Here is a 12,356-nt window from a genome sequence, read left to right on the forward strand (position 1 = left end):
ACACACACTCTCACACACACACACACACACACACTCTCACACACACACACACACACACACACACACACACACACACACTTACTGACCTCCAGGGATCAATGAAGCTGGTCGGACGAAGACGAGTCATCAGGACGGACATTCTTCCTCTGTAGGTTCTGTTTCCATGGAAACAGAGACAACAGGTCCTGTATCAGGTTTAGGTTGGAACCAGGTTTAGGATGGAACCAGGTTTAGGATGGAATCAGGATGGAACCAGGTTTAGGATGGAACCAGGTTTAGGTTGGAACCAGGTTTAGGATGGAATCAGGATGGAACCAGGTTTAGGATGGAACCAGGTTTAGGTTGGAACCAGGTTTAGGATGGAATCAGGATGGAACCAGGTTTAGGATGGAATCAGGATGGAACCAGGTTTAGGATGGAATCAGGATGGAACCAGGTTTAGGTTGGAACCAGGTTTAGGATGGAACCAGGTTTAGGATGGAATCAGGATGGAACCAGCTTTAGGATGGAATCAGGATGGAACCAGCTTTAGGATGGAACCAGGTTTAGGATGGAATCAGGATGGAACCAGGTTTAGGATGGAACCAGGTTTAGGATGGAATCAGGATGGAACCAGCTTTAGGATGGAATCAGGATGGAACCAGCTTTAGGATGGAATCAGGATGGAACCAGGTTTAGGTTGGAACCAGGTTTAGGATGGAACCAGGTTTAGGATGGAATCAGGATGGAACCAGGTTTAGGATGGAATGAGGATGGAACCAGGTTTAGGATGGAACCAGGTTTAGGTTGGAACCAGGTTTAGGATGGAATCAGGATGGAACCAGCTTTAGGATGGAACCAGGTTTAGGTTGGAACCAGGTTTAGGATGGAATCAGGATGGAACCAGGTTTATGATGGAATCAGGATGGAACCAGGTTTAGGATGGAACCAGGTTTAGGATGGAACCAGGTTTAGGATGGAATCAGGATGGAACCAGGTTTAGGATGAAACCAGGTTTAGGATGGAACCAGGTTTAGGTTGGAACCAGGTTTAGGATGGAATCAGGATGGAACCAGGTTTAGGATGGAACCAGGTTTAGGATGGAACCAGGTTTAGGTTGGAACCAGGTTTAGGATGGAATCAGGATGGAACCAGGTTTAGGATGGAATCAGGATGGAACCAGGTTTAGGATGGAACCAGGTTTAGGTTGGAACCAGGTTTAGGATGGAATCAGGATGGAACCAGGTTTATGATGGAATCAGGATGGAACCAGGTTTAGGATGGAACCAGGTTTAGGATGGAATCAGGATGGAACCAGGTTTAGGATGGAACCAGGTTTAAGTTGGAACCAGGTTTAGGATGGAATCAGGATGGAACCAGCTTTAGGATGGAATCAGGATGGAACCAGGTTTAGGTTGGAACCAGGTTTAGGATGGAACCAGGTTTAGGATGGAATCAGGATGGAACCAGGTTTAGGATGGAATCAGGATGGAACCAGGTTTAGGATGGAACCAGGTTTAGGTTGGAACCAGGTTTAGGATGGAATCAGGATGGAACCAGGTTTAGGTTGGAACCAGGTTTAGGTTGGAACCAGGTTTAGGATGGAACCAGCCTGTCACTGCGGGTCCCCACAGTGGTGGCTGGGCCAGTGTGAGTGTGTGCTGCGGTGCACCGTTAAGTACAGGAAGCAGCTCGGTAAGTACAGATGAACTGTCAGACCTGATTAAACATTAATGTGATGGAGATCTGGACCGGGGCCAAACGATTCCTGAAGACCGGGACCCTTTGGAACCTTCAGGGACTTTCAGGGGCCGTAAACCACATCATCCTCACCGCGCCGCCAGAAGTATGTGGACACACTCCAGGTCTCTGCAGACGATCGTCCACTGATCAACAGTGATGAAGATTCTTTGTGATGTGAGGAAGACCCGAATTCTTCCTCGCCTGGTGAGATGACATCATATTTCTACTTCCTGTGGTTTCAGAGGGTCATGAACTGAATCTGTTTTCAGGTCTCCACCAACAGAAACAGTGCTGACCATAAGTATGTGGACGCTCCTCATCCACATCATCTTCATCCTGAGTTTCAGTTTAAAACCGACATCTTTAATCTTCGTTTCTCTAAAAGTTCAAACCGTTTTTAGTTTTTCAGTCGATGATAAAAACAGATTTTCTAGATTTATATTAAAGTCATGTGACGTGTGTGGAAGGTCACATGACTTTGATCCGATCACTTCTATAAAAGGAAGCAACTTATTAACTGACAGCTGTCGTTTTAAAAGTTCAGTTCTTCCAGAAAAACTTCACAATATTCAACAGTTTGTCATTTTGCAAAATTTGGGAATTTTTTATAAAAAAAACAAAACATCGTTGATATTCCTCTTTATCAGATAGTTCTTCCTATTTATTTCTAATTTCTGCAATTTGATCACAAATGACGTCGTTATTTGAGAAAATCTAAAATGTTTCATCACAAAAAATGAGAATTTGAACTTTAATGTTTATTTTGCTGTTAAAATGTAAAATATTTTTACGTCACAATATAAAACATAATATTTAAAAATGTTTCAAGCTTAATCAGCATAAAATCTAAAAGTTTGTCTGAGCAGTGAGGTTCATCTGAAGGTCAAAGGTCACCTGTCAGTCAGTTCCCAGAGGTCTGTTAAACCAGCAGCTGTGTGAACGGATGATCAACAGGTTTCAGTTCTGAAGATTCATGTTGAGTTCAATTCTCAATAAAGACTCTAAAAATATCCTCCGACTCCTCTTCAGTCTAATTTCAGTTTATTTTCATTATTATTATTTATTTTCAGTTTTCTGTCTGACAGAATAAAATCCAAGTTTCCAGTTTAAATCTTCCTCAGACAGGAAAACTTTGAAGTGCTGATTTTCATCAGACAGCTGAGAGGTGATGAAGAGGAGGGGTGGTGTGAACCCGTGAGGAAGAGGAGGGAGCGCTTGATTCGGGCTCCTGCAGCTGACGGTGTTCAGCTGATGATTATTAAAAGGCTTTTAAAGGAGGATTATTCTGATGCATGAATACTGATGAGGCCGCAGCGCCGCTAATCACGTTAGCGGAACAATATTAGTGCGCCATTTGGGCTCGTTCCCACCACCTCCTCCTCTTCATCCTCCTCCTCTCCTCTCTGTCTGTCTCCTCTCTGCTGTCCTTCATCCTCCTCTTGTCCTCTTGTCTTTACGCGTGCCAGTCACCTGCCGCTCCCTCCTCCTCCGGACTTCCCGTCGTCTTTTCGGGACTAAAGTGGCCTCTGATTGGGCGCGCGGGGCGGCTATAAAGGCGCGAGGACACCGGGACACACTCACTGAGAGCTTTTTGTTGAGGAAAGCTCATTAAAGCGTGTCCTCCTTCAATAAAGACGCGCCTCTCCGTGAAGAAAGTCCCGCTCGGCTTCGCGTGCTTGGCGGCTGCAGCCAAACTCTCGTGCGCTCCTCAAAGAGAAAGAAAGAGGAGAAAGCAGCCTTCATTGAGTCAAATCAATTGAAAAAACATTTGCAAATCTGCCATTATTCCTGGATTTTCCCTCCTTTCTCTCTCTTTAGTCTCTCGGGACAAAAGCGCGCAGTTTGGCACGGATCCGTTACGCACGGAGCTCCGGAGAGCTCGGTGCGGGGGAGCCGGCTGGAGGCCGCCGGGGGAGCGCTGGGAGCCGGCTGGAGGAGACACCGAGGCTCCCGGAGCTCCTGAAGCCGGCAGAGAGGCGGTGGAAGCCGGCGAACCAAGAAATGATTCCCAACATGAAATATGAATATTAAAACATCAAAACTTTCTTTCACCTTATATCTCATTAAAAAAGGAAGAACGAAAAGAAAGGAAGAAAATATAATTGTTTTCCTTTTGTACATAAAATATTCAAACATTTAGTGCATAAAATATAGATATTTAAATCTAAATATTAATCTGGTAAATATTTAGACATCAAATAATAATAATAAAGTTCAAATGTCTGCAGGATTTCTCCTGCCGTGTTTCCATCAGAAACATCAACAGGTTTTCGTTTTCATCACATCTGTTTTTATTTCCCTTCAAACTCAAAGATTTGAATTTAATTTAATTTGATTGAGAATTTAATTCAAATTTTAAAGATGTTTGTTTTTAAAATGAAATTAATTCTGATGTTTCAACGTGTGTGTGTGTGTGTGTGTGTGTGTCTCGTGCTCATGAATGAATGTCGACAATAAATGTTTAAAAGCTCATAAATACAGATCAGAGTGAAAGAGAGAATAATAATCCTGTGGAGGAGGAGGAGGAGGGGGAGGAGGGGGGGTGAAGAAAGCAGCTGTTGTCTTGGAAATCTGTCCTCTAATCTGTTTTCCTGCTCTGTCACTCACACTGCTGCTGCACCTCCTCCTCCTCATCATCTTCCTCCTCCTCCTCATCTTCCTCCTCTTCCTCTTCCTCCTCCTCTTCCTCTTCCTCACATTCCACTGCTTTACATTCACTTTCACCTTTTTATTTAAAATACTGTGCAAAAATAAAAAGAATCTAAAAGCGTCAGCAGAACTTCTTAAGATATTTATTTATTCATTTGATTAATTTCCTTTTTATAAATAGTTTTATTTTCAATCTCCAGCTGATTTCTGAGTGTTTAATCTTCAATGTTTTCATATGAAGCCGCATCAATAAAAAGATCATCAATAATCTGACACACAACTGAAGCAGATTAAATACACGCTCTTATTTTGAAAATCAACACATTAAATCGACATTTAAACGTGTGACATAATGACAAAGTTGCTTTTGTCTTTGGATCAAACATCAGATTTCACTCTCAACATTTATGTGCTGTTGTATGTGAACATGTGCTGTTGTATGTGAACATGTGCTGTTGTATGTGAACATGTGCTGTTGTATGTGAACATGTGCTGTTGTATGTGAACATGTGCTGTTGTATGTGAACATGTGCTGTTGTATGTGAACATGTGCTGTTGTATGTGAACATGTGCTGTTGTATGTGAACATGTGCTGCTGTATGTGAACATGTGCTGCTGTATGTGAACATGTGCTGTTGTATGTGAACACGCTAAACACACGTTGATCTGGAACATGTAGCAGTTTACGACTCTTTAAAGCGATGATGTCACAGACACGCCTGTAAACACGTTAACTCGTACAAACTTACCGACCGTGCCGCCAGCTTCAGGAGGTTCACACTCTTCGTTGTCACGGTAACGGTGATAAACACATGATTAACGTTGAGAAACCGTCGCAGTTTGTGGCACCAAAACTAGCTAGCCTGAAGAAGAATGTTAAAAACGTTAACGACATACGACACTTCAAACAAGTCGATGTTTTTCACACGAAACACAAACAGCAAAGTTTTGTTCATAACAATGTTCGTAGCTTCCTGGTTTGACAAGTTTAGGAGCCATAAACTGCAGTACCACCGAGGGCCACCAGAGGGCTCTGAAAAACCCGGAATGAGTAACAGCGTAATTAATCACCGCACGATAAATGTTAGTGAAAATGTTCGTAGTCTCCGCATCTGAAGAGTTAAAGCAGAAGTTCCTTAAAGTGTAAAATCACCGAGGACCACTAGGGGCTGCCTCCAATAGACTCCGCCCCTCACTCATCTCCAGCTCGTCCAAATATGGTCACTTCTAGGTGATGATGCCGCCACTGTTTCAGCTTTGTTTCATGTTCCACTCCCCCTGGTGGCCGTTGGCAAGACGTCACGTGAGGTAGTTCCAGAGCGGGAGGAGGTCAGGGTGGACGGGTGGTCAACAAAACATCATGTTTGTTTCCTGTTCAAACTGATAACTCTTCGTGTTGACAACCACCTGTTTATCTTCGTCACCGTGACAACGGAGGTCCTCCACAAACAGCTTTAAAACATCAGTTTCACCTCTAGTTTAGAAAAACGTTTGTTGTTTTGTGCTGACTGACCCTTTAAACTGCTGCTGCTCTGTTCTTCAGAGTCTCTCCGGTGTCACGAGCCCGAGCTGTAACCGGAGCCAATAACAGCGCGTGCACGCACCCCCCCCCTCCCCTCCCCTCCCTTCCCTTCCCCATCAGGGGAGGGGGTGTAGCGGCTCCGGTATATAGACCCCCCCACCCTCCGGCAGCAGCTTCACTGCAGCTCCTCCGACCTGCTCGCACTTTTATTTTCATCATTTTAACTTCAGTTTAAACCGGAAACTGTCACATTTATTTTATTTAACGAAACAAACTGCTTTTATTCTGATTTTATAAAAGATTAAAACAAATATTTTTACATTTTCATTCCAGCAGGACGGTTCTGGATCTTTTTACAAACTTTTTGCACCGGGAGGATTTCCGTGTCCTCCGGTCCCTCCGGTTCCCCCGGCAGCCCGTCCGCGGCCCCCGGCTCCCCGCCATGGGCTCCGTGCTGCCCAGCTCCTCGCTGGGCCTGAAGCCGGGCTTCAAGCCGCAGCAGCCGCTCTCCCTCGCGGACATCATCACCTCGGACATCCTGCACAGCTTCCTGTACGGCCGCTGGAGGCACGTGCTGGGCGAGCAGCAGCATCACCTGCAGCACGAGGACCGCACCGGCTCGAGCCCGAAGACCGCGTTCACCGCCGAGGTGCTCGCGCAGTCCTTCTCCGGAGGTCAGTGACACGTGAAGGCTCCTTATTGATCCGGATCAATAACACAATCTGTCGTCGATATTTAAACTGATTTCACAATAAATGTTGAACTGAAGAAAATTATTTTCAGGTCCTTTAATTTTTATTTTATCTTTTTTTTTTAGTTCTTTGGATGATTCGAAGATTTTACACCAAAAACTGAGATCAGATCATTTAATAATTTTAACTATTGATCAGGAAAGAGCCAATTAAAATGCTCAATAATAACAGTCTAATGATCACTTTGAACTGATCACATCTTTTAATTAAAAACCTTTAACAATATTTTCACAGAAAAGTACATTTCTTCCCAGTTTCGACACAATTCCGTTTGATTTTGATTTAATTATTGATTGATTGGAACATTTGATTTGACCTGGTGTCTTAAAATAATTATTAATCTCAAAAACAATTTATTTTTGGAAAACAAAACTTTTTATTTCACAATTTAAAGACAGAAAACGGTTTAATTTAACTTTCAAACTGCTCTGTAAATATATATTTTTATAAAGTTTAGATAATTATTAAAAGCATTAATTATTGTTCGTTAATTATTCTCATAATCAGCCTTATCAATAACTGATCAGACCCTTTGAACTCCCTCCACCTGCCGCCGGTTAAATTCTAAATCATAAAAAAATCTTCTCACTAATTATTTCATCAGTTAGCCTAAATAATGAACCAATCACCTGTTAATCTTTAATTAATCCCTCAGATATCTGAACATGTTGCTGATTATTTGTTAATCGATCACTTTCTGTGTTTCTTCAAAATAAAGCTCCACCCGCGGCCTCGCTTTTTCTTAGTTTATTTTCAATTTTACATCGTTTTAATGTGAAATTCGTTTCCGGTTTCGGTAAAATTCGTTCGGGATAATTTCGGAGGAGATGTCGGAAGTCGGTGCCGGTGTCCGGACCCCTCCGGTTTAATTTTAACGGAGTTATTTCTGCCCCACGCGGGGATTTAAACCCGTGTTTTCCCGCCGCTTCACGTTCCTCCTCGTGGAATTCATAAGCTATTTTTTTCTCTTTTCTTCTTCTTCTGGTTTTTAATTCGGATTATCTTCCAGCTCTTTTATCTCCGTTTAAATCTCTTTCTCCTTTATGTCACAGCCGGTTTCACGCTCAGGACCGGAGCGTGAAACCGGCTGTGACATAAAGGAGAAAGAGATTTTTGTTATTTTATCACCTCATGGTTTCATTTTATAATTTTATTTTTCATTCTATATTATTACGGTTTAATATTTATAGACATTGATTTTCAGTTGTTTTCTCAAATTGAACATGTTATTTTCCATTTCTCTGTTGGAGATGTTAACGTGTCCTTTTTATTTCCACTCTCCTTTTCCCGCTTTAAAGGGACGTCCAGCTGTTCTGGAATCAGCCAAACGTTGAATGGAGTTGGACACGGAGTGAAATGAATGTTGTGTTTTGTGTTCAGAGGTGCAGAAGTTGTCCAGCCTGGTTCTGCCCAGCGAGGTGATCATCGCCCAGAGCTCCGTCCCAGGTAAACACCAACATCTGCCTCACACCTGGAACACCTGGAACACCTGGAACTTTAATGGTTCCTTTCATTCTAGTGATTTGTTTTGTTTCCTGTATGTACTCCGTAAAATGTCCCTTTTTTGGGGTATTTTCACAAACTAAACTAGAATCATATTTTAGTTCTCTTTGATAATCTGGTCCAGGTCTGACCCCGTCTAAGTAAAGTGGTTTTGGATCTGGACCGGGTCTAATGTGGGCCCTTGACTTTCCTCTTTAAGTGTCGAATCAGAAGCCGACTTCAGCGTTGATTTCACTGATCGATTTATTCCAGTAAAACATGAAATCAACAACAGCTGGTATCGATGAGTTGTCTCTGTTTCTGTGTTGCAGGAGAAGGTCTCGGCATCTTCTCAAAGACTTGGATCAAAGCGGGAACAGAGATGGGCCCGTTTACCGGCCGCCTCATCTCACCTGAACACATCGATCTGTTCAAGAACAACAACCTGATGTGGGAGGTAAACGTCACTGACTCGTTAGATGGCTAGATAACTAACTAACTAACTAACTAACTAGCTAAATAACTAACTGGTAAACGTGACTGACTCATTAACAAACTAACTAAACCAACCTGGTAAACTAACTAAGTCTGTGTTGCTGCTCAGGTGTTCAACGAGGACGGGTCGGTCCGGTACTTCATCGATGCGAGTCAGGAGGACCAACGCAGCTGGATGACGTACATCAAGTGTGCGCGGAACGAGCAGGAGCAGAACCTGGAGGTGGTTCAGATCGGCAGCAGCATCTTCTACAAGGCTGTGGAGGTCAGTGAACGCATCACCAGCAGGATGACGTCATCTGTGACGTCCGTCTTAAAGAAACGTCCATTAATCCAGAGGAACACAGTTCAGAAGTCCTGAGAATCTGTCGGATTTGAAGTTTCCTTCAGTTTCACAGTGATCAGTGACGTTTGTCTGATTACCCATAATGCACCGCAGACGGGTGCTGCTGCTTCATCGAACAACATGTAAACGACATGTTGATCAAAATAAACAACTTCAACTTTGAGAATTTTTTTTTTACTAAAACAAAAAACCTGTTGAAGAAAAAAACATTTTGGGTTTTTAAACGTAAATAAGGAAGAGAGAAAAAACAAACAAACAAACAAACAAACAAACAAACAGGACCTGATGTTTGTCTTTTATTTACAGCAGGTATATGGATCATTAGTTTAACTTCTACTCGTGTACTTGTCACTTCTGCTGCAGTCTGCAGTGGGATGAGTTCAGTCTGTGGCGCCCCCTGCTGGTGGAATCATGAACTGCATTAAACGTACAGACAACAAATACTGATGCACATAATTCAGTCCTGCACTAAACATAAAAATGTCCGTCACTGTTTTATGATTTAAATATTTACATGTTGTTCACATGTTGTTTACATTTTCACACTTTCACTGCAAACAGATGAAGGACTTTACATTTAGTTCAACATTGAAAATTTACAAACTGTGAAACACAAACACATAAATATAAATACATATCATAATATATTCAGCCAAACATCAACATTATTAAATAATAAATTCAAACTATTCAAACGCATGAAGGAAAATCAAAGCTTTTAATCACTGCAGAGAAGAAATGTTGTTTTTACATGAAAAATAATGAAGATTATAAAAATGTTGTAAATCCAATAATAAATCAGTCGGCTTCATGTTTTATAAAATCTTCACGTTTTCTGAATTATGAAAATAACAGGATCAGAAAATACTCGAGTAAAGAAGAAGGAACTGAAATCTGTAGTCTGATAGTGACTGTCAACAAACAACAAACATAAACAACAAACATCTCTGTGTTTATGTTCTGGAACAACAACAACAATAATAATAATAACAATAATAACTAATAATAATCATAATAGTAGTAATATTTTATAAAACACGTTTGAAAATCAAAATGCTTCTCAGTAAAATTCTATTCAAATAATTACTTCTCAATAAAAACAAATCCAACCGATAATAAATAGTTATTGATTATTGATGTTGGTGTTTGTTTCCTCCTCAGACGATCCCTCCGGATCAGGAGCTGCTCGTCTGGTACGGAAACTCTCACAACACCTTCCTGGGAATCCCGGGAATTCCTGGAGGAGACGACGAGCAGAGCAAGAAGACCAAGAGCGGTGAGATCACTGATTATTATTATTATTGATTATTGATTGAGAATCTACGAACGATGAGCCACAGATATTTTAATTCACTGAAACAGGCAGTCTCACATATAAAAATCAATTACTGATCAGTTTATTAGTTTGAAATATTTCTGTTTGTTTCGTCAGATTGATGTTTTCATCAGATTCATAATTAATCAATTAATCAATCAATCAAACTTTATCAGTGAATCAGCTGATGATCTGTTTGGAAGTTAAAATCAACAGGAAAACAAATAATGGAAATAAAATAATAATAATAATTACACATTTTAATAAAACAATAAATGTAGATTTCTGTTTTTAAATCAATAATAATTATTAAGCTGCTTCACGTTTTTTTCTCGTTAATCTTGAGATTTAACAATATTAACCATGATTTTACTTCTACTGTAATTATTCTACTGTTATTAAATGTCATCAATATCATAGTTATAATATGTGAAGTAGATTAATGCTGCCGAGTTGTTCTGTTTTTATTATTTTATTCATCTCAGTTTGATGAACACACTGATGAGATCATTAGAAAGAACATGAAATAAAATGTGAAGTTTTCTTTTAAAAGTCAGACAGAAAACAGAAAATAAAATGAAGTGAGTCAGAAATAAGACGAAAGTCGTTTTCCTGCTCGGAAACGTATTCAGAGGCAGAAAATAAATTCACCTGCCGACCTCTGACCTCTGACCTCAGGGGCGGGGCCTTCGTTACGTCCCTTTAACCTTCCTCCTCCCTGCTCTTCCTCACAGATGAGTTCCACACCTGTGAAGGCTCCTCCTCCTCCTCCTCGTCCTCCTCCTCCTCATCATCCTCCTTCACCTCCTCCTCCTCCTCCTCTTCCTCCTCCTCCTCCTCCTCCTCCTCGAGTCTGAGCCGCATGCGCTGCGTCATCTGCCACCGCGGCTTCAACTCGCGCAGCAACCTGCGCTCTCACATGCGCATCCACACGCTGGACAAACCGTTCGTCTGCCGCTTCTGCAACCGGCGCTTCAGCCAGTCGTCCACGCTGCGGAACCACGTGCGCCTCCACACCGGCGAGCGGCCCTACAAGTGTCACGTCTGCCAGTCCGCCTACTCGCAGCTCGCCGGCCTCAGGGCGCACCAGAAGAGCGCCCGGCACCGGCCCACCGGGGGGGGGGATGCCGGGGCCCCGGGGGGAGGGGTGGTGGTGGGGGGAGGGGGAGGAAGGGGAGGGGGAGGAGTCCACTCAACTTCTCCGACTCACCCGCCTCAGCTGACCGCCGTGCCTCACCCGGCATCACTGGTCCACCACATCCCCACCATGGTGCTGTGAGGGGGGGGGGCGGGTGAGGGGGGAAGAGAGGGGGGAGGAGAGGAAGGGGAGGGGGGAGGAAGGGGAGGGGGAGGAGAAGGAGGAGGAGGAGGAGGAGGGAGGTTTTGCATGACGACGCTGTTCCGTTGACGTCTTTGAAGTTGTTGACGTCTTTGAGGTTGTTGATGTCTTAGAGGTTGTTGACGTCTTTGTTGACGTCTTTGAGGTTGTTGATGTCTTTGAGGTTGTTGACGTCTTTGAGGTTGTTGACGTCTTTGTTGATGTCTTTGAGGTTGTTGACGTCTTTGAGGTTGTTGATGTCTTAGAGGTTGTTGACGTCTTTGTTGACGTCTTTGAGGTTGTTGATGTCTTTGAGGTTGTTGACGTCTTTGAGGTTGTTGACGTCTTTGTTGATGTCTTTGAGGTTGTTGACGTCTTTGAGGTTGTTGACGTCTTTGTTGATGTCTTTGAGGTTGTTGACATCTTTGAGGTTGTTGATGTCTTAGAGGTTGTTGACGTCTTTGTTGACGTCTTTGAGGTTGTTGATGTCTTTGAGGTTGTTGACGTCTTTGAGGTTGTTGACGTCTTTGTTGATGTCTTTGAGGTTGTTGACGTCTTTGAGGTTGTTGACGTCTTTGAGGTTGTTGACGTCTTTGAGGTTGTTGACGTCTTTGTTGATGTCTTTGAGGTTGTTGACGTCTTTGAGGTTGTTGACGTCTTTGTTGATGTCTTTGAGGTTGTTGACGTCTTTGTTGATGTCTTTGAGGTTGTTGACGTCTTTGTTGATGTCTTTGAGGTTGTTGACGTCTTTGAGG

The 12,356-nt window shown here is 42.6% G+C and overlaps 1 protein-coding gene across 1 annotated transcript; it reads left to right on the forward strand.

Annotated features, from left to right (window-relative positions):
• Positions 1 to 6,200: 6,200 nt before the first annotated feature.
• On the forward strand, positions 6,201 to 11,562 carry prdm12b (PR domain containing 12b). Its single transcript, XM_069148453.1, has 6 exons — positions 6,201 to 6,567; positions 8,026 to 8,091; positions 8,460 to 8,584; positions 8,732 to 8,887; positions 10,130 to 10,244; positions 11,018 to 11,562. Exons 1-6 carry the CDS (start codon positions 6,336 to 6,338, stop codon positions 11,560 to 11,562), a joined length of 1,239 nt encoding a protein of 412 aa, XP_069004554.1. The 5' UTR covers positions 6,201 to 6,335.
• Positions 11,563 to 12,356: the final 794 nt, after the last annotated feature.

This window comes from Embiotoca jacksoni, unplaced genomic scaffold, assembly GCF_022577435.1.
Source record: "Embiotoca jacksoni isolate LCO1_2020_lvr unplaced genomic scaffold, fEmbJac1.0.p SCAF_149, whole genome shotgun sequence".
NCBI classification, from domain to species: domain Eukaryota; kingdom Metazoa; phylum Chordata; class Actinopteri; family Embiotocidae; genus Embiotoca; species Embiotoca jacksoni.

Bases quoted from the DNA above. Each gene is read 5' to 3' on its own strand.
- prdm12b (XM_069148453.1), top strand. From the start codon at position 6,336: ATGGGCTCCGTGCTGCCCAGCTCCTCGCTGGGCCTGAAGCCGGGCTTC. The intron at 8,092-8,459 runs GTAAACACCAAC...TCTGTGTTGCAG, and splicing joins CGCCCAGAGCTCCGTCCCAG to GAGAAGGTCTCGGCATCTTC. The intron at 8,888-10,129 runs GTCAGTGAACGC...TTTCCTCCTCAG, and splicing joins TCTTCTACAAGGCTGTGGAG to ACGATCCCTCCGGATCAGGA.